Here is a 23,447-nt window from a genome sequence, read left to right as displayed (position 1 = left end):
GAAGGGAAAACGGAAGGGTATCAGAGAAGGGTCCAACGTCCAACCTGTGTCGGGTAGCGCAGGCGAACCCAACCGTGGGAATTTCGCCACAGCATGTGATCGCGTGTCATTTATTTAGCGCCTGAATCCTCGAAAAGTCAATAGTGCAGGCTTCCAGATAATAGAGAACCTTTCTTAAATTCACGCAGGTATAGGCTGAGAATTTGTTTGATATTCGAACGCTCTCGTTATTTAGAAAGAGAAATAGGATGGAAAGTGTGAACGTAGAACGGAAAGGAGATGCACGAGAAAGAGTAGTTATCACCGCCCCAGACATGGGGAGGGAGGATCTGGGATAGCCCAAGGATGCAGGCAAACCTGGGGCCGTGAGGATGGTGGATGAGAATCAAGAAGCGCATATCGTGAAATGGAAACCTTCTACAGCTTCATTTCGCACTCTCCGAACACCTAACTCCTTCCATCCGGGGTAGAAACGGTGTCCGCTGCACTGATAAGTCGCAGCGGCTGGGGGCGCGTAATACCGCAAGCTAACCGCGCAAGGCGGCTTCCCCAAAGCGATTGACATACGCGTGTCTATCGCAGTATGTGTCGCGAATAGCCGAGTATAACCAAGTGCGGCCGCAACGTTTGCCTGAAGAGCAGTGTCAACATTCCGTCTGGTGGACCTACCCCAAGGAAGCGTACCTAATTACGAGTTCTTGTGGCTTTGGTAAGGCGTTTATTTCGAAGGAGTGGGCGCGAACGCAGCACCACCGAAGCCGTATGTGGAGCTCAAAGCGCCGTATGCAGCCTCGTAGTCCTTCCCCTTGCCCTGAGCGCGGTTGCTCGTCGTGGCAGCGGCTATCTGCTCGCTAGTCGACTTTGACTTGGTCGACTTGAAGGACTTGTGCATCGTAGGCAAAGTTGGAGCGGCACCGCCGAAACCGTATGCGCTCTGGAGCATGCCGGACGCGGTAAAGTAGTCCTTCTCGGGACGCGACGGCTTCAGCGTGGTAGCCGACGAGCTGCTCGACGTCGATGTGACGGAGGTGAGCGTAGTGGTAGACGCGGAGAAGTCAGACTTGCGGCTGAAGAATGGCATCTTTACGGTGATAGTGGGCTGTGTAGTAGCGGTAGTAGCTTGTGCTGAAATGTTGCTCGAGTGGGCGATTCGACTGATTGTGAGTGGGACTTTCCCGTCCATCCATTCCAGTCTATATAGCCCTGGACCCGATATTGCCCATCGCCCTGAAACGTGGGTTTAGGGCAAGGGTACGAACCTTAGCATCGCAATGGTCACTAGAGAGGCGCAGTTGACAGGAGAATCTGACTCACGAGCATAGCTAAGGCTTGGCTGCGCCTAGTTGTCGCGTCAATGACTGCGAACTGCGGTGCCTTAGACTTTGACGGTACCGCAGCGTCTGCGCGTCTATCATAAGGCCAAGCGCTATCGGGTCTGGACGAGTCAGAGCGAACTCCGAGGACGCTCGGTCCGAGTCGAACGACTCGAATCGCAGATAGACTGCAATGTCAGTGAAGCATCTCGACGACTGTATGAGAATTTCTGCGCGGCAGTGAACGCCCAAGCACCCGAGAGATGTAGAGTTCGTGGCGGCGAGGGCGACCTCTAGCCTGACCACCACGACGCCCCGGGCCCTGTCAGCGGTCTCAGGCAAGTTATGGTTATGCTCGTGATAGGTCCCTTCGTTTCTGATGAGCGCTGATTGTGCGAAGCTCGAGCCAACTCGTGCAACTGGTCCACTCGGGAGGTTAGTGCTGCGGAACCGCGGGCACGCTGGAGATCGGTACTTTAGCTAGGATACCGGAGGCTGTAGTGTTTCTGGCCGCTAGGAGACTTGTAAAGAGTTGGCATGCATGTGCTGTCCTGCTGCGCGCGTTGTGAGCGGTGGCGGGTTGAGACCAAGACTGCGGATGCGCCTGCTTTGTCACTGGTGGCCAAATCGCGGCAAGTTCCGTGAGTAGTGTTCGGCATCCGGCTATACGCAGTAACTCTAGCTCAGACCTTGAAGCTTCAAGTTGAGCTCTGGTGAAGCAGGGAGGCCCTATTGCGCTGCTTGCAGCATTATGACGGCAAAGCTACCAGCTCAGGCCTCGAGAATCGGACGGTGAGGTAAGGTAACGTACACCCAGTCCACAAGCCGATGCTACGTCGTCGTACGTTGTCCAACTCGCGTTCAAGACTTGAAGCTGAAGCCATAGTGCATTATGTACTTGATTGGGAGACCAGAACCCGTTCGGTTGGTACCCGCCACAACCAGGCCAGTCAGTAATTGCTCGTTCCTACACAAGCTGTCGCCTGCGCCGCAGCCTGACGGCAGCAGTGGTTTCATACCGGGCATTAGGTCACAAGTCGTCCGAGTCCGAGTCCGGGGCGCGTCCACAACCGGCTGCTCCTCCTCATGCGCGCGTTTCACCTTTATGTCTATCTTTCTTTTGAGGTGCTGGTCCCTGCATTGCAAATGAAGTATTGTTACACATAATGCCACTTTGAACCACCCTCCAGGCTCCTCCTACCTAACAACCTCAAAGCCATTAGTCTGCGTTTGCTTTTTGCTTTTTAGCTATGTTCCGATCGCGAGTCCACCTCCACTTCGAAAAGTAAGCCTTCTCTTCTGGGCCAAGTGGAAATTCGTGCCAGAATATAGTATCAAGCCTTGACGGATATAACCAGGCGGGTGCTGGCATAGAGCACTGTGCTTGGCATCCATAACACTTGAGGCTGAGCTTGCTGTAAGTGTGGTTGTCGAATGACCCATGGGCAATAGATTGACACTTTCCGCATCAAAAAAGTTGGCCCCATGGGTTGTAAGGCAGATCAGAACATACTGCAGTCCCGGCAGACCAACCGCGCGAATCCCCCGCTGCCAGAGCAACAGGCGCGACCTCCAAAATGACCATAGGAAGCACTTTTCTACCTGGGGCCACAAACTCTGTATTGGGCATTTGTTGTGGTCCATAATCAGACCAATCCATGATTCGATGCATGATATCACATCCCGAGCCGCCACGCTGTCACTGAGAAAACCAAGAATCCAGCTGAACATCTTCCTACACATAGAAATGAGCCACATTATTGCAAAGGCTGTAGACATTATAGGATGACTTACTGATGCATGACTCACTCTATGGATGCCCAACCTTCCTTGGTTTTCCAGATGCCCCCACATGTTATTGCTAGCATCCCCACAGTATAGCCCTGATTATTGATGCTTTGCATCTGCTTAATCATGGGAGTGGTGAGATATATGCTGAGAATCTATAATAGAAGTCAGAGACAAATAGTTACAGCTGTTATCAAAGCATGAGCACACCTGATCTAGGGGCATACTGACTTCTGTATCTTCATCAAACACAACCGAGCCATTGTAGACATTGGCATGTACTTCAAGTACTGTAAGGATCATAGGTGGCATTTTCAGAGTGTCCATCCAAGCCAGGAGGAGAAGAATTGTCTTCAAGTTCTTCATAAAAGCAGTGTTAGGATCTTCAAGGGTGATAGCTGCCACATAGGTCTATTCACAACACCGTGTTTGGTGAGACACCGGGTTCTAGACAGACATGAACCATAGTATGATACACATCAAGACTCCAGAGTGGATGAACATCTGCAATAAATGGGACACAAGGATAAATGCAGGACCCGGATCTTGCATGTCTTTTTCGTAGATTTTCAGGACCATGCATACCACGCCGCCGTACTTTGAAGAAGCCATGGATATCAAGAGTCGCAGGCGTTCAGGGTAAAAACCGAGCTTACTGGTTGAGGTATCACGTGACAAGGGCTGATGGCGGTGATGGCGGTGACTTCACGTGACGTCCCTATATGGCAAGAGATTGTGGGGCTTACCATCCCATTTCATGCACTCGTGCTTGACCGAGCCCCCATACTACTCATGGTGTTGTGATTGGAGACCTTTTCTTTGCGTAGGTTGATGCCCAGCGTATCTCCAGGGCCCGGGCTTTGCCACAAAGCGCGACGCATCTACTAAGTCACTGATTTCATGCAGGGCTCACGGATAGTGGGGAGTTAAGCACACCTCCTGCCTCCACGACTACGACCACAGTGCGACGTGTGCTCACGGGGGTTGGCACGTCATCGGCGTCGCATCACACGCTCCTTAGACGTTCTCTACGTCCAAGCCCCAGAGCCTTCCTCCGCATGACGCCAGGCATAGCACAAAGCTCCTGGTGAGCGAGGTTAGGAGTTCGGCCAGGTTGCAATGGAAGCTGCATGGCGAGACCTTGATAAGGAGAAAGCAATACAGGTGCGTCACTTGTTCTATGCGCTCGAGTCCCGCGATACCGTGGCGCACAGTTGAAAGGCACCACCCGGGGCTTGCTCCGCCTCATACCATGTGCGGCGTTCGTCAACGTTCCCTCCAGAAAACCCTGTTCCCCGTCGCTCTCAAGCTCTTCCCGATCATTCTCTCGTCTACATTCGAAGGCAAGTTCGCTGCGGCGATGTCCGAGTCCATCTGGAATTGGCCGAGCTTCTGCTAGCGGGCGCCGACACCTTCGGCACCAACCTCCCCCTCTGCAACACGCCTCGCTCCCGCCTCGCGACTATTCGACGTGATAACCAGCTCACCGATCGAGAGGCTCAGCATGAGTGCGCTCCAAGGTACATACCAGTGCCGCGGTATCAGTCCCGCACGGTTTCACGGGGAGCTGACGTGTAGACCAAGCTGCACCTCTACGAGCGGGTTTCCGGCGTACTCCTAATTTTTGCGCATGCCTTCTAGTTGGGCCGCCATCTGACCGAGGCTATCATCGGGAGCTTTTAGAACATACTCAGCGGCTTGCCGGGTAACTTGGCACGACCCTTGGGCTGTAGACATTTTACTTACAACTGCTCCTAATCATACAATTACATGAGGCGGAGCTGGAAGGCATAGCCGACCGGGAGCTCGTCGCGAGGAAATGGCCTGTCGTCCGATTTTGAGGTTCGTTCTACACTACCTCGCGCATCACGGGATCCTGCGCGGACCTGCAAACCCGGTCGTGCGCCCGCGCAAGGACGAGAGCAAGGCCACGTCAGCACACGGCAGCGATATGCTGTTGGCCAGGATAGTGGGGTGCACTGTATGCTATGTACATGCTCTGCTCTGGCATCCTTCACTGATCGCTGGCTGTGCGGCAGGCTCTGCTGAGTCCATCGCTTGATCAATCAGCTAGCCAGCACGCTTTCTCCCTTGCAAGGACCTCCTCTTCGGAGACTACCTTATTTGCTCGCAATTTTGAATCGTATCCGCTGTACATACCTGCACGTTCATAAATTGCTGTGAATGGGCATAGTAATCTAAGTGTGGGAAAATGATCTCCCTCTTAATGTGGCCGACGCGCGCAGGTTTTTCTTCCCGTTCTCCGCTCTCCGTTCCCTCTGACAGGCCTGACCTCCCACCCGATATTATCTTCGTACGTTCACAACGCCGTGCATCGTCTAGTCCATTGCTTCTAGATGAAGTGAGTGTCGCTGCTCTATTGTCATAGCGCTTTTAATCTTGCGCCATCGATGATTTCTATTCCAAACCTGATTTAATGAGTCCGACCTGCTCTAGACAAGCAGGACAAGAAGACCATTCTTTCTTTGCTGAGATTCTTCCTCGCTTGCGCTGCTTCTGAATGTCTGGTTGACCATCTTGCCTTCCAGGTCGCCAGCCCAAACCAGAGTCGCCTTGGAACACCAAATCTCGGAGTTCTCGTTTTATATCACAAACTAATACTACTGTGTCCGTACTACAAGCCCAAGGAGCGCGAAAACTCATAGTTCCAAAGAGCACGAAAGTCCAAAGTTGTACAACATTACATCGAAGCGGTTGGTGCAGGAGACGAGGTGAGAAGAGAGCGCAGTATGTGAAAGCATGTCCGACACGTCTGAGGTCCAATTGATTCTTTAGCTCGACAGATGTAAGTGGTCATCGACTGGTCGTTAGTGTGTGATGGTGAAAGTGGGGCCGGTATTGCCAGAGTCACCGAAGACTGGAACAAGATATGAGGCTGTTGTGAGGGAGCATGGATATGGTACTCACGAATGAAAGAGTAATTGCCGCCTGGAGCTACGTCTGGGACGGTAATCTCCTGCTGCTCGTTAAGAATGTTGAAGTCCTCCGCAAGCGGGTCACCTGGTGCGTCAACCGCGTGTCGTGTTGTGGTGAGCACCGAGCGACTATATCCGCTGTTAGGTACTCACTGAAGTCCAGAAGCATGCCGCCTTTGGCAAGAATAATCATGCCCGTCGGGTTGGTGAGCTCCGCCGGGGGATTGGAGGCATTCCTGAGCAAAGCGGTAAGCACCCTCAACCTTGGTAGCCTCTGCAGACGGAGCGCACCAAGTGACCATGTACTTCTGGCCGATTCTCAAGACGTCGCCACTGGAAGGGAAGGTAACAGGAGGCACAAAGACATCTCGCTTCACGAGCGGTACAGCAGACACCACTGTGAGCAGAGTGCAAAGGAAGACGATGAGGGGGGTCATGAATGAAGTCATCATCATCGTGAAAGCAGTCAGTCTTGGACGCGAGACAAAGGGTGGAATGCAGAGGTTGGAGGATGAAACCAAAGACCAAGGCCTTTATACAGCCTTCCGGAACAGGCTGGTTGCAGGCGGCAGATCCCCAGCTGCCCGGATGACTTTGTGGTGCTCGGGAGTATCACGGCAGAATGGACAGTCGTACACGTTTTTGGTTACCCAGCCTTGAGTGTGGCACACAGCCATTCGCATGCAGGGCTCTCAACACAGCTACGTGGAGCAGAAACTCCACACTGCGACGCCGATACCTCATCCCCTGAATTGACCGAAGAACTGTGGCGGTAGTCTCTCGTGTACCCAGCCACTCGTCTCATGTTATCAATCGGGAGCATAGTAAGGACATCTGTTCTACTAGTAGACTGACGAACCTTAGCAGCTTATACAACTCTGGTCTGGAGATGACACCGTTCGAGCGGATCATGACCACGTCCTCAGACACGGCGAGCTCATATCTCCAAATGATGAGAGCATATTAACATTCAACGTCCGACTAAGTATGACAAGAAGTTACACCTCACTCCCGGCCTCCTAAACAGGGCCTAGAGGTGAGCAATGTGGTGAGCACGCTTGGTGGGTGCGACTTCTCTTGCGCAGCTGAACGACGTGAATAAACCTAGTCTGTACCACTGCCCACTCCATACATAACCATCGGGTTTTTGCAACTGTATCACTAGATGGCTTAGGATCATTACTGGCTTGTCGGCAAAGCCTGTGCCATACACCAACGTCCGTCATGAGACACTGGTATGCAACACGGCCAGTCGGGGCGCGCCGGATCTATCTGCGTGTCGCTGAAGCCCCTATCCTGCTTGTCCTGCAAGGGTGTAGCCCTCTTGTGTCGGAGGACTTGCTCTTCGACCGGCTTCCGGAATCTGACCGCGCGTATAGTGGGCTTAGGGGGTGAAGAAAGCTCCTCTCCAAGAGGATGCGGTCGCTGGAGCGTAACATCACGGCGCAAGCCACGCGGACTAGTTTCATTTCCAACGCTGCCCCCAAGACTGTTACTCATCTCGAAGCATTCTTGTGCGTAGTATCTACTCTTGATTCTTCCTACTTCAAGCGTAATCTCATCGTTTGTAAGGCCTCAGAATGATTGAACGACCTGTGTAACGACTAGTCTATATTGGTAGAGTGCAAGACTCGCATAGTAGTACAGCTGTCCTGACTTACAGCGTGGTCGATGTCCCGCCAGAGAACGCTAGCTTGTTGCTGTCGACATCATGTTCCAAGGGGCGCTATTACTGCCTTCATTCCTCTCAACTCCACGGAGCTGTGAGGTGTCGTTGTTCTTTCTGGCGATTGACACGAACGCAGGCACTTCTGCATGAGTGATGATCTGTCAACATTCATGCTCATCTTCCGGCATCTGTATCACTTAATTCTTCCTTTACGATGGATTGTACCATGCCGCAGGTGCGCTTATTCGTTATCCTTCGCATATGGCCACCACAGCTCAATATTCAAGCCAGCGTCAAAGCTTAGGTCATGGACAACATACACTAACATTTATTAAAATCAAGATGAGTAAGCTACCTTCCTCTTGTTGCTACGGACTCAGGGTTAGTGCCTCTATTCTGCCAAGACAATTCCTCTCCCACATAGTTGACATCCGCGAGCCAGTCCGGCGAAGCAGCCAATTCATCTCTCTGACGTCCAAGTACACGTTCGGGATTCTGAGTTCAGTTCGCACAGCACTTGACTTCGGCGGCCATCCCGGCGTGGCTGACCCGACACACTTAGTACTGGCCACAATATTTCAGACTGTTTGCTACGGCGAGCCAATACCTAATAGCTCTCATCACTAGGCTCTCTCTTACATGCTCTGCCAGGCGTTTCAAGTTGGCATACCGCAAAGTGGGCTCTGCAGCCTCGAGTACCAGCAACTAGCTGATACGTGTTGCATCCCGTTAGCGCTTAAGGCCCTGTGATGAACCCATCTCAACCGAACGCTCGTTGTTCACCATAGCATGTTCAAAATCTGGCACAGCATTGCCCCCCGTCGACATGTTATGGTCCATGGTTATGGTCCATGGTTTGGGCTGACGGCGAGACAGTCCGAGTAGAGTCAGAGTTTCAGCATGAGATTAGTGGCGAGCCGAGGTTAGGTTCGCTCGCTTATTGCCGAACGCCACAAAGGCAGAGCCACCGGGTTTCGGCCTTCAGTATCCTCAGCGACCATCCTCGAGATCAATGTAATGGTGGTCTTTTCATCGGCTCCATATCTCGTGAACTGACCACATATCTCCTATCGTCAATTTTATTGTCGTGATACGACGACTGGGCTGCGCGAGCGCGAACTGGCGAGTGGCACGCGGGCACGATCTAATACACACGGTGTTAGTCTGAGTGCGAAGGGAAAGAGCACGCTGTATAGCTATGTACCTAATACACACGGTGTTAGCTAGACAGGGGTCCGGTGAGCATACTACATAATGCGCAAGGGCGACGAAGGGGACTTACTCTGAGTGCGAAGGGAAAGAGCACGCAGAGTGTGGATGCGAGAGGAGTCCTTATATACTAAAAGGAAGCAAAATTGAAAGTCCGCTAGAATGGGGAAGCCTGCCATAAAGAGGTCCGTGCGTGGGAGCACTACATATGATTGTCCAATCACTATCTACGTATTAGCAGCGCCTAATCTAAGATGTCCACCTTAAGTCCATGCTGGGCGGAACGCCGAGCCAGAGCCACTAGGCGCTTCAACAAATTTATCACTCTCCAGACTCGCGGAATGCGGTTGACTCGGAGGCTGAAAAAAACAGCATGGTGATGTGAAGAATTCGCCTATCGAAAGCTGTATGAACTTCGTTCGACAGCGGACACCGATGCGTTGAGATATCAATTTCTTTGGTAGTATATAAGAATTCTACTTAGCGAGATGTCTCTTTTCCTCTGACCACAACATCTCATACAGCCCTAGCACTTGGTCCAGCACGACGCTTGCCAACACGGTTGCCATAAGAAGCTCTTTCAGATAAGTACTGTAACAAAAGCAACAGGGCGGATCACGGCATTTTAATTTCTCACGCGCTCTGTTAACATTCACAGCACATCTTCTGCCGCGCGTTCTTTCTTCTATTATTGCTGTCGCTGCCCATTTCTTTCTGTCACCTCTTCTCCTTCTTTTTGCACTCGTTGTACGACCGACGCCAATAATCGGAAAGTATCTTGGACGGCGGGACGTGGGCGGCAAGTTCGCGCATGCGGACGGGAAGCGTTATTGTTGGTGACTGCGCCGAGCCATTGCCCGCCGGAAGGGAAACCCGACGGGAAGCTGTCACGGCCTTTTTGTTCACTACAAACGACGAACACACTCCCAATCTCGTGCTCGTCTTTCAATCACCTTGACGCTTGAGCTTGAACTCCAACGGACGTCTATACCGCAATCTTCGCAGTTTGTTCCACACACTCGGCTCCCCTAGTCGAGAGCATGGGCACCGCAGGGAGGTGCATTTGTACTTACAAGACCCATCCCCGCGGAATATTTGACAAGCCCCCCTTTCCCTAAATACCTGCACCTCCAAAACCCGAGTCTTTTAGTTATTCTCGCGGTGGGCACGAGACGAGTGGTAAGTGGGAGCCGAGTTCAAGTTCTTATAAACGAGACGCGGCTACCGCCACCAACACGCGGCGCGCGCAGCCCCGTGGATATTGACCATCGGTCCGCACATCAAAATTCCTCCACAACGATGCGCACTCTGAGAGATTCGTCTCTGAACAACCAGTCCTTCGTTATTCTGGATTGTTATTCACTACAGCTAGTCTCAAAGCAGAAGAAGCCCGTCGATGTCAGCGTTATCCAAAAGTAATTCCCGCAAAGTGACCCGGCACTTGGCGGGAAGAAGCTAAAGACGCTACAACAGTCCAACTGGTCGCAGCTAAGGCCGTTTCTGCTTGGCAGTGCTTAAGGCTCCAACCGTTTTGTTTGTTTACTGTGTATAAACATTTATTACTGTTTACCGTTTCCGTGTGTGTAAACGAAGTCATGTAAACTTGGTGTAAACGTTTATACACAGTAAACATACAGTTTCCTCTTGTTGTTTGTAAAAGGTCTTAGTGTTGTACATTCATAGTCTTGCTAACAGACTTGACCTTTATTGGGCTGAAGAGTGCATTGCACCGCCTGTGCATCGTCCTCGGGCGGCCTCTTTGAACCCCCAAGCCCGGTGCACTGTATCAAGTGCCTATGCCCTGAGACTTACTGGGAGTAATGGTAGTCATGATCCTAACTTGTATTGAGCACAGTCTGAAGGCAAGCATTATGAATATAATATAATGTGTATACATTGACTGCTCCTCTACATATAGTCTACTGTGGGCACTGGCAGCCTGCCTGCGAGAGTGCGGTATGCGGGAATGTCGTGAGCCCATACTTCATTCAAGAGAAACAATATTAATATTAGTTCAACCTCATTGAGCGATGACAGTACCACATGTGATACTAAGGCAGATTGACTCTAAAAAAGGGCTATCAGAGGTCTGCACCCATGCGGCAGTCTTCTCTAGGCCAGCTCTCAAAGTCCTAGCGTGAGAGTATGTCGTGTCACCCCCGAAGTGCCAGGCTAACACTTGCATAGGTTATAGGCCCACTTCTCAACAACGAGGTCAATGATAGGATATGCCAACCTTCTAAAGGCGGAACTGCAAGCTTCTTACAAGCCCCACAGATACCTTCGTAGGTCTTACCCTCACAGTACAGTGCTGCCTGGCAATACCACTCCCGCAGCTTGTGATTGCCAGTGTTTGTCCTCCTGCAACCTCCACTGGCCAATTAAGACTATTTGTGTGCCCGCAATCTGCATACTATGCATAGGGGACACCAGCGGGCCATAGAGATGACCATAGCACGATGCTTGAGGTACGGAGTGTTCAGATGCTGCCTGATGGCCGGTCCGTGCTCAGGATGTGATGCACGCATTGCTCCTTCCCTATACGCATGAGTAGGTGCACTATCTATACATGTCCGAGTCGGGCCTAGTGTTTGGGACATCAATATTGTAAGTAGGAAGCTGCGGCCTCGCTTTCCTCTCGTGCATCAAGCAAGCACCTTGCGTTGCTCAAGCACTGACATTTATACCTCTCTTTTCAGACTCAAGTAGAGCAGTAGGCTCACACAGGTTTCTCAGAGGCTAATCTGGCGCAATCCACTAGAGTGGGTTAGATCCCTTTAATAACTGTTTGTTTACTGTTTATAAACTATTTATAAATGTTTACAACCATTTACTGTGTGTTTACAAAAAAAGTTTACACGTAAACTAAACAGTTGGAGCCTTAGCAGTGCTTGACGCCTCGGGTAGAGAGCTCTTGGGGGAAAAATGTATGGCACCTGCCGGTTTCGATCCAGCGACCTATGTGTGTGCGCGCGCGCTACCCTTGCGCAAATTTGCTGTGAATCAGTGGCCCGCCATACAGTATCATAACTGGATACCAGTTGCTGATATCGATAGGAGATGCCGTCTCAAGTAGAGAGGCAGTGCTTAACTTGCATTCAGCACCAGCTTGGGCACTGAAGCCGATCAATATTCTGATCTTTTGGTTGTCTAGAACAGTATTGATAGTTCCGTATCGAGGTGAAGTAGAGCATGGGCCTGACCTTTCATTTGCTTAACACACGGTAGGCCGGCTCGGCTTGAAGGACGATGTATGCCCCGGGAGAAAATTCCCAGTGTAAATCGTTCGTTATTCCAGGTCAAGATTTGCTGCAGCCTGGGAAGACAGAACCGTCCCCTGAGGTGTCGAGAACGACCCCAGTGCTCACTGGGGATGCTCTTGAAATTTTGGGTCCCGAGAGGTATCCCCAACGAGCCCTCTATGGACACATTGTTTCGCAATGCGCTGCCGAGTTCCGCAGCCATCCAGCCAATCCCATGCTGTATGTCAACACTAACACGCCTTTCAATGCGCTAGTATGCGGAGTTCAGGTGAGCGGCGGCCCACTCTCGTCTTTCGAAGCTAACAGTTAGACAGGGGTCGGGCAAAAGCCATTCTACGGCTGTCCTTCTTGAAGGATGCTTAATCCAGGACTCGAGAATTGGGGCGCTTCCAGCACCCCTTAGTGCGTTGGTGTGAGTATAGGTCTGAATTAATTAATTCGTCCCAATCTCGCCATTGATTACGGTCAATTCAATCTAGGTTCTACTTGGATAGTGCATCAGGTAGCGGTATAGTGCAACCCTGTGAGGCAGCATATCTCGCGATGTTGGATGCTCACCGTGGTGGTCATGCCAAACCGCCTAACGTCACTGTCCTCGTTTTGTAAGCAAGTTTTATGACAAGAATTTCTTGTGGCTAATAACTTGCGACAGACCGCCGAACCTGCAGGCAATGAGAAAAGTCTATTCCGGTTTGCTCAATGTACAAGTCGAGCCTTTGCATTTCTCCCCGGAGAATATTAGCGGGGAACGTCTCCTCACTATGATGAGACTAAATGAGAACTCTCGTATGTATACAAGCTGTCGCCGTTTAGTTATCATGTTAATCTTGCACTGTTTATAGAGCTGCCGATCTACATGGAAGCTATCATGACGACTCTTCGTACCATGGAGCATGATTTCAACTATCAGGTCTTTCGCCAGAAATTGGACGAACTAAATCTCAAGCCCGACCAACGTACGATGCTGAACCTCCGTCTCATGCTTCTAGACTCCTGCTTTAAGGGTGGCGAAACCGTGAAGAGTGTCTCGTCTCATTTCAAAAAGGGACAGTTGACGATTGTCGAGTATGCACCTACATATCTATACATGCCAATGTATTCTAATGCACTACGACAGTTTGTCCTCTCCGTTTATGGATGGCGAGTCGGCGTGCGGGATATTCGACCTGGTACTTAGCCTCTTTGTCGACGCTGAGATTGAAGGCGCCGGCAAGCTTGTAGGTCAGTCTCTCGGCTCAACCACTCCCTCGACAGTTCTAATGACTTCGTGCAGTCCTCGACGAGGCTCACAAAGTATGACCATGCCACAATTGATCATTGAGCAGTGTACTGACTCATCTCTTCCAGTATCTATCCGAGACGAAAGCTGGCAGCTCAGGCCGTCTTACTGACTCCGTGCTCACCGTGGTACGACAGCAGAGGCACCTGGCCACCCGAGTGATTATCTCCACTCAGGAGCCCACCGTAGTCCCCACAAAGTTCTTAGACCTGAGCTCTTTTGTCATTGCCCATCAGTTTTCGTCTCCGGCGTGGATGCACCACCTGTCGCAGCATGTGTCGTCAGGCAAAGGGGTTTCGGGGGAGCTGCTGTCCAAGGTACGGTCACTCGTATCCTGCGGCGAAATGAGAAGTGACACCGTGGTCGACGCAGATTGTGTCCCTGGAGGCCGGAGAAGCGCTTCTGTTTGCGCCTCGCGGTCTTGGGGCGCGCAATGTGGGGAGTCCGTCCGAGCTTGACGCTGCTCACAAGCCGGGAGCTCGAGACCAAGTCCTCGGCGCCACGGTAGCGCACATCGGCCAGGGATACTTGCATGTCAAGTCTCGCCAGCGCATCACCCGTGATGGTGGACATGCCATTCTTGCCGTCCCCGACGAAGAAGCTACTCGTCTCGGCCGCGTCTCTGTCCGCGCGCCTCCCGCCACCGGGGAACCTGAAAAGAGCACCGTTGCCGAAGGTGCGGCAGTTATGGCACGGGAGAAGAACGAGGCCGAAGGGGTTACGTCAATCAAACTGGCTTTCCGTGTCGTGAACTATGTCGTCAGCCAGTTCAGCCGCAACGATGCGGCATCGCTTTCTCTCGATGACATTCGCAAGAATTTTGAAGCCCTTAACGATGCGGACATTGAAACTGTCCTTCAGCAGGCGGAAAACGAAGGATTCTTTCGAAGACAGAACAACCGGATTCTGCGACCCAACGAGGCCAATGGGTCTGTGCTGTCTTCCCCGCCAAATTCCTCGGGTGCGTTTAGTATACGCAATTTTTTTGATGTTTTGAATAACTTTACTCGGCAAAGACTTCGAGTCTCGGGATACCAACGAGGCGTCGATTGGAATTCAGGTATCGTCTGTAGTCGACTACGTGAAAGGTCGCGTGAACCACGGCGCACCGAAATTGTCCATCAAGAATATCCGCAAGTACTTCGCCAACAACCAGCCAGTTTTGAGCGAGGCCGACGTTGCTGCGGCATTGTGTGCAGCAAAAAAGGCGGGACAGCTCGTGACAAAGTCAAAGGGCGGTAAACAATGGATAACGCTGCCGCAGAAGGCTTCGTCGACTAAGAAGCTGCCCTCAGGATCGTCTGCAGGTCCAAGTGGGATTCTGAGCTCCAGTCGCGCTGGAAAGACGCTAACTATCCGTCCCACAGGCACCACGTCGTATTCTGCTCTTACGGTAGCAAGTGCTGCAGCCGTGACGGCTATCACGTTCAAAGGCAGCCACCAGCGCTTTGCACCCCTCGTCCGCGTCGTGCTCGCAAGCTACTCCAAGCAGAAAAAGCCCGTCGACGTCAGCACAATCCAGAAACACTTCCAGCAAAGCAATCTAGGGATCTATGGAAAGAAGTTAAGGGCATACAAGCAGGTCGCTACCGCAGCTGTGTCGCAGGGCCTGCTCCTCGACGCTTCAGGTGGCGCGAGGAAGCCGCTGGTGGTGAAGGTGGCGCCGATCCCGGGCGCAAGATATGATTTTTGAGCGCTAGCACAAGTGCCTGGGATTGAGAATAGGTGTTATCGAGTTTAGCCCTTTGTATGAGTCTTCAACTGCTCCTCGCTTATCTTGTCGTTTTGCCCGTTCGCAGAGGCCGTCACCTGTATATCGTCTATTCAAACTTATGACAAACGTCCGTTTCCATCTAGCTATCCTTCGGTATCTTCCCATCAGGTCCCACAGTCTAGTCACCTCATGAAAGCCCAAAAGGTTGGAGGTTCTGGTGGGTTTCAACGTGCCACAGGCATCTTCAAGCGAGCGAGTACCTGCGTCAGCTTCACGCGTTCGTTGAGGAGAGCGAGAGTATGCTGCGTCGGAGAGTTATGTCTCGTGGTGATCCGTCGAGGGACACCGGCGACCGGCGGCGTCTTCGCAGAGGATAGCTGTGCAGAAAGCGGGGCCGCTGGAGGGGGAGACGCGGCGTTGGGTCGACGGGCGGTTTCAAACGTGAGGAGCTCTTCTCCTATGTCGATGGGTTCTATCCAGTCTGTGCGGCGAGCTGAATTCCTTCCGAGCGGATGGAAGATGCCCGAAGGACACTCGGACCAGATTGGCGAACCGGCTTCCGCGCCCAGGCCAGCGTGGTCCACCTGTGAAATGGTCGCTGGTCTATGCGAGGAGCCTGGCTTCTCAACTTCGTGGATGCAGCGCGGGGTATGGGGTCTGGAGCTGAGAGACGTGACCGAGGGCGAGCCGGCGTCGATGCGTGCCCTGTGGCTGGAGGGGCTGTCACCTGATCGGCGAGGATGTACTTGAGACACCACGGACAAAGCAGCTGTTGACCTTGGTTTCTGTACGACAGAATCGGGGAGCAAGTCCGGCTTTTCGACGCGGCTTGTCGGCATGGAACGGAGAGACCGAGAAGGCGACAACGACGACGGGAGATTCAAATCGTAACGGGGACTCTCAGCCAGGCTGAGGCCTCCAAAGTCGAAGGTCCCTGAGGCGTCATTCCTGCGCCATAACGGTCGTCTTACGATGCTGTCCGCTAGGTACCCGCGGCTCCTGCCCAGCCAGCACAAGACCTCGCCGACGTACACGACCTCGTCCCATTCGCCCAGGGCGAGACGCTGCGGATCCACGTCGTGCCAACTGAGCCCATCCTCGGTATGGTCAGCAGTACGCTCGAGAAATATTTCCATCATTTTCGCCTTTGCCTCGAGATCGCGAGATTGGCGAAGGGCTTGCGGGACCGGGAGACGCTTTCGCAGGATGGACTCTAGAGCGGCCAGTATGAGCGAAGGTGTCAGCTCCCATGGGGATTCAATGGAGATGGGTATTTGCAGGTCGTGAAAGAGCTGGTTGAGCTGTTGGAGGAGTGTGCTGTGCGCGGAGGGCTTCATAGCGACGCGCGAGTCGCGGAGGCGACGAACCTGAGACTGTGCCATATTGGGAAACGCACTGATGGGGAATACCTGACATGTGATTTCACAGCCAAGTCCGAGCTCACGTTGATCATCCGTCGTTTATCCCCGCAACGTAGAGAGTAGGCAATCACCCGGTGACATTCAGCACCCCAAGACGGACTGACACGGTCGTGCTCAACGCTCAGCACGACTATGGCGACGATAGACTACGTCGAGATCCCTGCGTCGGCTACGCGCCTCCAGTCCTGCGCCTCTCAAGGCACATCCGACCTCCGTCCCGCCGTCAAAGTCGTCACCTCTCTCCCCCACCCGGAAAGCACCCCGCGCGGGACACCGTCCACGCCCGCCTCCGCGCAGTCGCCCACCGCCGCCGCCACCGCCAAGTCTGGCTTCAGCCTGCAGCAGGCCCTCCTCTCGTCGACGTTCCAGCTCCCGGCCAACGCCCCGAGTGCGCCCCGTGCGACGAAGGGCACGCCGAAGCTGCTCTCCACACGCGACCCGCTCTCGATCCCCATCACCACCGCGAACTTCCGGCGCTTCGTGGCGAAAGTGGGGCCCGTGTTCTGGCTGCAGGACCGCCTGGAGGAGATCGTGATGTGGAGGAGGGGCTGGAAGTACACGGCGGTGTGGATGTGCGCGTATGCGTTTCTCTGTACGCCCTCTGCACCAACTGCCGTTTCGCCGCAGATCCGCTGAACCGTATTGTCAGGCTACTATCCGAGGCTCGCTTTGCTGTTGCCCGTGGTTGCCGTTCTTGGTGTCCTGCTTGGCTCCCACTCATGTCTGCGAAACGGAGGAGACGTCGCCGCCAGCTCTCAGCCTGCAAAAGTACCGCCCCCACCACCAGCCCAGGTCTCGGATTGGAGTATGGATTGGCTCGCAAACGTGCAGGCGATTCAAAATCTGATGGGTGCATTGTAAGTTCGCGTGCCTCCGCCGTTGGTTGAGACCACTCATGTCCCGCAGCTCGGACGCACACGACCAAGTGTACCCCATCGTCCCCCATCTCAATCACTCTTCTCCGTACACACCCGTCATATTCAGCTTGACCGTGGCTACGCTCGTCGTCTCTGTACCTATGGTAGCTTTAATCCCTCTGCGGACAACGTTCCTCGTCCTGGGGCTCACACCTTTCGCACTCACGCACCCCTTCACGATGTACACATTATACCCCATAATCTTTGAAATGACAGCAGGACACTTGGCCACCCTCCACGTCCGCCTCACGCGGCTGGTGGACAACGACCGCCTGGAAGACAAGCACTGGCGTTCCGAGCTGAGGGAGGTGGAGCTTTGGGAGAACGAGAGGTGGGCTGGCGTGTCGGGGACGGACGACGGCGGCACGGGGGACGCTGGCTGGAGCAAAGCCAACCTGCGGCCGGGCGAGCGAAAGGCGTGGACCCGGGGCAGGGACGGCTGGAGCGGTGTGTCCGACGACGGGAGCGGGGACGTCAGGTTCGTCCGCCACCCTATTTTATTCGGGTTCGACGCCACGACTGAATCTCTCTCTCTCTCTCTCTCTCTCTCGTGCCTGCCCTTTGTTCCAGCAGCAACCTGACGTTCTCGCTGTCGCCCGGGTGGCTGTTCGTCGAGACAGAAGACTGGCGGCCGGACTTGGAGGCGTCCTGGATAGGGTGCGAACACGCAGACCAAGGTGGGTCCCGCGCTCGCTGTGTGCCTGCTGCGTTACAATGCTTAGTGTCGCCACCTGGAAGACGGGTGGGTCTACACGGACGACGTGTGGATGCACCCCAGCTCTGCGCCCAGGGACGTCTGGAAACAGTCTAGCGGCATGACTCGGAGGCGGCGGTGGGTGAGGCGGATTTATTATGACCCCGCCGCAGCGGGGTAGCTCCTCTTTCTTTGTTACTACAACGTTGTGGGCCAACGTGGAATACAGATGTGTGCAGATGATTGTCCGTGCGTGGAGAGGATGGACATGACGGGGTATATGCAGCGCGCGATCGAATGGTCCGGGGCCCTGAGCACAAGATAGATGGCCGGGGCGTGGGGGCCTAGACGACGAACGCCTGGAGCGGACCGGGGTGTGAGTGAGTACAAGAGCGCGACGTCGGGAGCGACACGCACCCCGTTGACGGCGATCGTCTGGCCGTTGATCCAGCCGGCGTCGGCGTGGGCGAGGAACGCCACCAGGGGGCTTATCTCGTCCGGGTGCGGGATCCGGTTCTGCGGGTGCAGGCTCGCCACCCAGCGGATCAGGTGCGGCGGCTTGCCCGCCCGGAAGAGCGGCGTGTCGACCGCCCCGGGCGCGATCGCGTTCACCGTCATGCCCCGCGCGCCGAGGTCCTGTGCGAGCACCCGCACGAGCTGCTCGACGGCGCCCTTCGAGGACGCGTACAGGAGCGCCATCGGCTGCACGCTCGACGCGCGCGTCAGCGCGGTCGACACGAAGATGATCCGGCTGCCTGGAAAGGAAAGCGCGTCGCGGGTCAGCAGGACTGCTTGATTGAAAAACGCAGGAACGCGCGCGCGCGGGGAGAGAGAGACGACGTGCCGGGCTTCATGTCCTGCGCGGCGCTCTGGACGAGGAAGAGCGGGCCCTTGACGTTCGTGTTGATGTGCGCGTCGAACTCGGCCTCGTCTGTGTCCGCGAGCGGCCGGTGGCCCATGAGGCTCGCGTTGAGGACGAGGATGTCCGGCGGGGCGCCGGCGAGCCGCCTGCACTCCGCGAGCAGGTGCCGCCCGCCCGCGACCGTCGACACGTCCGCCTTCACGACGTGCGCGCGCCCGCCCCCCTTCGCGTTGATGCCGTACGCGGTGCGCTCGGCCTCGACGGCGAGCCGGTGGTAGTTGACGATGACGTCCGCGCCGTCCGCGGCGAGCCGCTGCGCGATGGAGGCCCCGATGGACCGCGACGAGCCGGTGATGACGGCGATCTTGCCCTGGAGCGGCTTGTGCGCGGGAGCAGGAGCGGCGGCAGCTGAAGCTGAAGCGGCAGTGGAGGTCGTCATGCGTGAGTGTTGGAGTGTTGGAATGCAGCGCAGCAGCAGCAGCAGCAGCGGTAGCAGCGGTAGCAGATGGCAGCGGGACAGCAGCCCAGCCCCCGCGGGTAAATATGAGGGCATGCAGGAAATGCAGCCGCACCCAGTGCCGCTCGCTTGGGGAGGGGGACCCGGGGCGTGGTCGTCCTGCGCGCGGGTGTGCGTGGCGCAAGCCGGACAACTATGTGGGTCTTGATGCAGGACCTTCGGAAGAAGCGATGACCACCCCCTTGCATTCCCGGCGGCCGCGCCTGTGCGGTGCCTCGGGAACGTAAGGTTCCCTTCCTGGGATCCTGCCTGTGAGCGCACCGAAGGTCGCGGGGTGTGCTGGAGATGAACGCGGCGCGCGCGAGTGACCGCACACGAACCTACATGAACGTTGACGCAGCAGATGGACGCCGCTCGCTCGCTGTCTCACAACATGTCCGAGCGCGCACCACGGCCCGGAAAACCCTAAATAGGCTCAGCAGGATCTCTCTCGGAGCGGCAGGTTCACCCACATCGTTGCCGGGGCTTACTACAGGCACAGGCGCGCCCCGTGGGCTCATTCGGCCACTCGGCTGGGACTGCGAGGCCCCTTCCGAGCATGCAGGAGATGGTGCGTGTGAGCCGGGGATAGACGTACAGCCTTCTACGATTTTGGCGGCCCAGTCCTACGGGTGCGGGGCATGACGAGGAAGACGAGAGCATATTTCCAACTGCCGGCCTTTGCCGCGAAAGCATATCCCGAGTCTATCTGAATTTGATCCATCGCGCACGGTAGGACATGGCGCATCTCGACAAAAACTAACCACGACATCTGGTAGAAGGCAGCACTCAAAGTGGGGCTGCTGGAATATTATTGTGAGCGTCAGACGAGCAGTCCGGATTATCCCGCAACTAGAGCAAGTCCGATAGAATTGAGCTAGCCTATCAATTTGTATATAATAGATCGGTGACTGCCAAGATACCGCCACCGGGAGCTACTGCCAATCTCCTGTTGCTTGCTTTTTTTTTTTTTTGCGCACGCGCCGATAGCGTCAACATGAAAACCACCCTTCGGAAGTCCCCTTCACGCTAGTGAGCTAGCTTTCGTCCGGACATGGCAGCTGCGCTGTTTGGTGGTCGCCGAGTCGTGCTTCGCGAAGCGAAAGCGTGTGTTAAAACACACGTCTGTACGTTCTAGTCGACCCTATTACGGCCCTTGAAGCCTGGATATATATCCTATCTCAAATGGTGAATATGCCTGATGCCGCAATTAAGGGCGTTTCGGAACGAACCGATCATACACAGTCACTTGGTCAGGATTGACCGCTGCGCAATAAGCACGGGATGACGTGAAGCACGAATGCTCGAGTGCATGGATTTCGCTTCCGAGATCTTAGGTTCCGATTAGTCGCTAGCTGAACGACTCGACGACTTGCCAATGTCTCGATATTCTTTGCCCTGCGCCTATGGCCCGAGCCCCCCACACAGCGGCTCCGGCATGTCGCGAAAGGTGCACAGAGGCTTCCCCGCCGCCGAGAGAGAACTAGGCTTCGGCAAACTGGTGCGATTACACATGCACATTAGCGGACGGTGATTAGTGCCCACGCACGATTACCTACCATCAGATAGGGCCGACGGTCGTGCCATCTCGACTTGGGCCCGTGCCATTTCCGAGATTGAAATACGCTGGCCCTCTGCCGTACTGCGCCACTGAATAACCCGTCACACGAGCGGGCTGTGCTGCCAGTTGGGCTGTTGCCTGGAAAAGACTAGTGAGCGGTTGCGAGTATGTCGTTCGGATATGCCGGTGTCATCCTCGCTGCATGCTGTGTACAGCCCTCGCTGCATGCGCCTCGAGGCATGTACTTGACGGCATGCACATGTGTGTTAGCTATAAGCGTGCGACAGAACGGTATTGCTGGAGCTGCAGCCTCCCACGCAGGGTCAAACGAGGAGCTTGTCGGGCGAACTAGAACCGTCACGAACTTACGTTCTGGGAGAGAGAATGAGGTGATCATTGGAGAGGACACCAACGCATCCTGGCTTCACTTCCAGAGGATGACGGTTGCATACTCACACCGTTGTGTTGAGCCGGCAGCCCTGCACGGCAGAAGAGGTAGCATCAAACCTTCCTATTATGTCAGTGCCGGCAAGCTCCGAGAAGCACGGATGACCCTGCAGTCTGGCGCAACGCCACGACGAGCAGGAGCACTTATGGAAAGAGCGACACACCCACTGCCGAGGACTTCTGTGGCGAGACATGTCGCCGGCCCACGACCGACGCGCCGACGGTAGGTGCAAGAACATGTTATTATTGCCGTCTCCGAGCGTACACGTTCTCGACGTGGATGTAGCCCGGAACGCAGCCCTCGACGAGCTCGCGCTCGGCCTCGCCCTCCAACGGATTGAGGACCTGCTCGGGCACGCCGTTCCCCAGCAGCAGCGGTCGGCCAGATTTCAAAAAGGACTGTGCACGGCGCGTTGAGCATTGTGCACCTCCGACAGTAACAGAGAGAAGGAAAAAAAAAAAAACAAATCAAGACACCTACCAGGATGTCGTCGCGCATGGCCGCGCCAATGCGGTTCTGGCGGCGCGCCTCCTCGTCCTGCCCGGTGTGCCACGTCGAGGTCGGGAGCCACCACGTGCAGTAGTGCACGTCCTCGAACGCGCCGTGGCCGCACACCCACTCGTGCAGGTGGTTGGCCGCGTCCGGCTCGCCGCCCTGCATCTGCACCGCGCGGTGCGCCAGGTTCATCCACCGCGCGAACGCAGGCGCGTCGGCATCGATGGGGATCGGCCGCCGGTCGGTGCCGTAGACGCGAAAGTCGAACTCGGTCAGGTCGACGAGGCCGCCGGGTTTCAGGACCAGCGAGATCTGGTCCACGAGACCTTTGTAGTCGCGGATCTGCGGTCAGGTCGCCCCGCTCTCATCAGTACCGTGTGCGTTTGTCTGGTGAAACGTTGGGGACTGGGCTTACGCCGGAGGAGACGAGGCGGGCGTGCGCGACGTCGAACTTGCTGTGAAAGTGCTGAAGTCCAAGGTTGATGTCGTCAACTTCACTCCTTTTGATTGGGGTCGGAAACATGCTTGTGGGGCACTGCAGCTGGAGACGCACCTGCAGTTTGGTGGCATGTCCCTGGGAAGGGGGCAGGGAGGGACTCAGTACTCAGGACATGTCGCACCATAGATAGGGGTAAAACTTACGGGATCTGCATCGGGACTAGATCCACCGCGACGCAGCTGCAATGTGGGAAGTCGCGGGCGACATCCAGGATCCTACAGCCCGACGTGTCTGAGAGACTAACACAAAAGTATAGAACTTGAGCGTACCAGCTACCGCTGCCACAGCCCAAGTCCACGGCCGCCCTGTCTTCTCCTGGTGTGTCTGCGAGGACGTCTTCCATTGGGGGCGGATATTTCCCCATGATTTCTATAAACATGGCATGTTGATTGTCTGGGCGGCCGCGCATGGTCAGGCGCACGGAAGAGCACAGCGGGAGGCTCGCTCACCGAGCCGCGACAATTCTTCGGCGTCCGCTGGCAGGCGGTATACTTCCGAGTAGTTATTGAGGCCCCGTCCGTACTCCTGCCTGAAAGCGTCTGCGCGCAGGGTGCTGGTCATGGAAAAGACCGAGGGGTCTGGGGAGGCCGACCGGGCGTCTCGGTCGTCCGTGGTCACCGAGCTCACGCTGCCAGGGACATCATGGGAGCCGGACACGACGGAGTGGGTGTCGCTCTCGTCTTCGGACGTGCTGTCGTAGCCGAGGGAAGACATGGCTGGGCGGCGCCGAGAGGGAAGACGCGGGGCGGTGTCGGGCGGCGGGGTGGTAGTGGGCGGCGGTGGCGGGGTAGTGGTGGGTTGGATTTCATCGATTTGTGAGACAGGAGACAAAGGAGTGTTGCAGAACGGCGGACGATACCGAGCTCAAAACGGAATCACCTCT

The 23,447-nt window shown here is 55.1% G+C and overlaps 6 protein-coding genes across 6 annotated transcripts; 2 read left to right on the top strand and 4 right to left on the bottom strand.

The window, feature by feature from the left end:
- Window positions 1-196: 196 nt before the first annotated feature.
- PHACADRAFT_262106 (uncharacterized protein) lies at window positions 197-1,647 on the bottom strand. Its single transcript, XM_007399510.1, has 3 exons — window positions 1,315-1,647; window positions 685-1,259; window positions 197-631 (listed from the first exon to the last, which is right to left on the bottom strand). Exon 2 carries the CDS (start codon window positions 1,181-1,183, stop codon window positions 719-721), a length of 465 nt encoding a protein of 154 aa, XP_007399572.1. The 5' UTR covers window positions 1,184-1,259; window positions 1,315-1,647; the 3' UTR covers window positions 197-631; window positions 685-718.
- A 4,282-nt stretch (window positions 1,648-5,929) lies between these two features.
- PHACADRAFT_101536 (uncharacterized protein) lies at window positions 5,930-6,486 on the bottom strand (the record flags this gene model as incomplete). The annotated part of the gene is made up of 4 exons (XM_007399509.1): window positions 5,930-5,979; window positions 6,030-6,122; window positions 6,191-6,273; window positions 6,329-6,486. 4 exons carry the CDS (start codon window positions 6,484-6,486, stop codon window positions 5,930-5,932), a joined length of 384 nt encoding a protein of 127 aa, XP_007399571.1.
- Window positions 6,487-10,815: 4,329 nt separating this feature from the next.
- PHACADRAFT_262104 (uncharacterized protein) lies at window positions 10,816-11,277 on the bottom strand. The gene has a single exon (XM_007399508.1). It carries the CDS (start codon window positions 11,098-11,100, stop codon window positions 10,936-10,938), a length of 165 nt encoding a protein of 54 aa, XP_007399570.1. The 5' UTR covers window positions 11,101-11,277; the 3' UTR covers window positions 10,816-10,935.
- A 737-nt stretch (window positions 11,278-12,014) lies between these two features.
- On the top strand, window positions 12,015-15,760 carry PHACADRAFT_150450 (uncharacterized protein). Its single transcript, XM_007399507.1, has 11 exons — window positions 12,015-12,446; window positions 12,493-12,590; window positions 12,658-12,780; window positions 12,831-12,964; window positions 13,021-13,243; window positions 13,296-13,399; window positions 13,452-13,471; window positions 13,526-13,774; window positions 13,830-14,418; window positions 14,474-14,770; window positions 14,825-15,760. The coding sequence occupies exons 1-11, from the start codon at window positions 12,165-12,167 to the stop codon at window positions 15,148-15,150; spliced, it is 2,445 nt and encodes an 814-aa protein (XP_007399569.1). The 5' UTR covers window positions 12,015-12,164; the 3' UTR covers window positions 15,151-15,760.
- A 900-nt stretch (window positions 15,761-16,660) lies between these two features.
- On the top strand, window positions 16,661-19,498 carry PHACADRAFT_262101 (uncharacterized protein). Its single transcript, XM_007399506.1, has 6 exons — window positions 16,661-17,184; window positions 17,242-17,449; window positions 17,499-17,987; window positions 18,083-18,186; window positions 18,248-18,562; window positions 18,621-19,498. Exons 1-5 carry the CDS (start codon window positions 16,725-16,727, stop codon window positions 18,382-18,384), a joined length of 1,398 nt encoding a protein of 465 aa, XP_007399568.1. The 5' UTR covers window positions 16,661-16,724; the 3' UTR covers window positions 18,385-18,562; window positions 18,621-19,498.
- Window positions 19,499-21,690: 2,192 nt separating this feature from the next.
- Window positions 21,691-23,362, bottom strand: PHACADRAFT_127622 (uncharacterized protein). The gene is made up of 7 exons (XM_007399505.1): window positions 23,014-23,362; window positions 22,834-22,957; window positions 22,708-22,779; window positions 22,619-22,639; window positions 22,481-22,565; window positions 22,051-22,407; window positions 21,691-21,968 (listed from the first exon to the last, which is right to left on the bottom strand). Exons 1-7 carry the CDS (start codon window positions 23,276-23,278, stop codon window positions 21,813-21,815), a joined length of 1,080 nt encoding a protein of 359 aa, XP_007399567.1. The 5' UTR covers window positions 23,279-23,362; the 3' UTR covers window positions 21,691-21,812.
- Between the last annotated feature and the right edge of the window lie 85 nt (window positions 23,363-23,447).

Source organism: Phanerochaete carnosa, assembly GCF_000300595.1.
Source record: "Phanerochaete carnosa HHB-10118-sp unplaced genomic scaffold PHACAscaffold_9, whole genome shotgun sequence".
NCBI lineage: Eukaryota > Fungi > Basidiomycota > Agaricomycetes > Polyporales > Phanerochaetaceae > Phanerochaete > Phanerochaete carnosa.
Note: the sequence above shows the minus strand (reverse complement) of the source record. Positions and strands in the feature narration are given on the sequence as shown.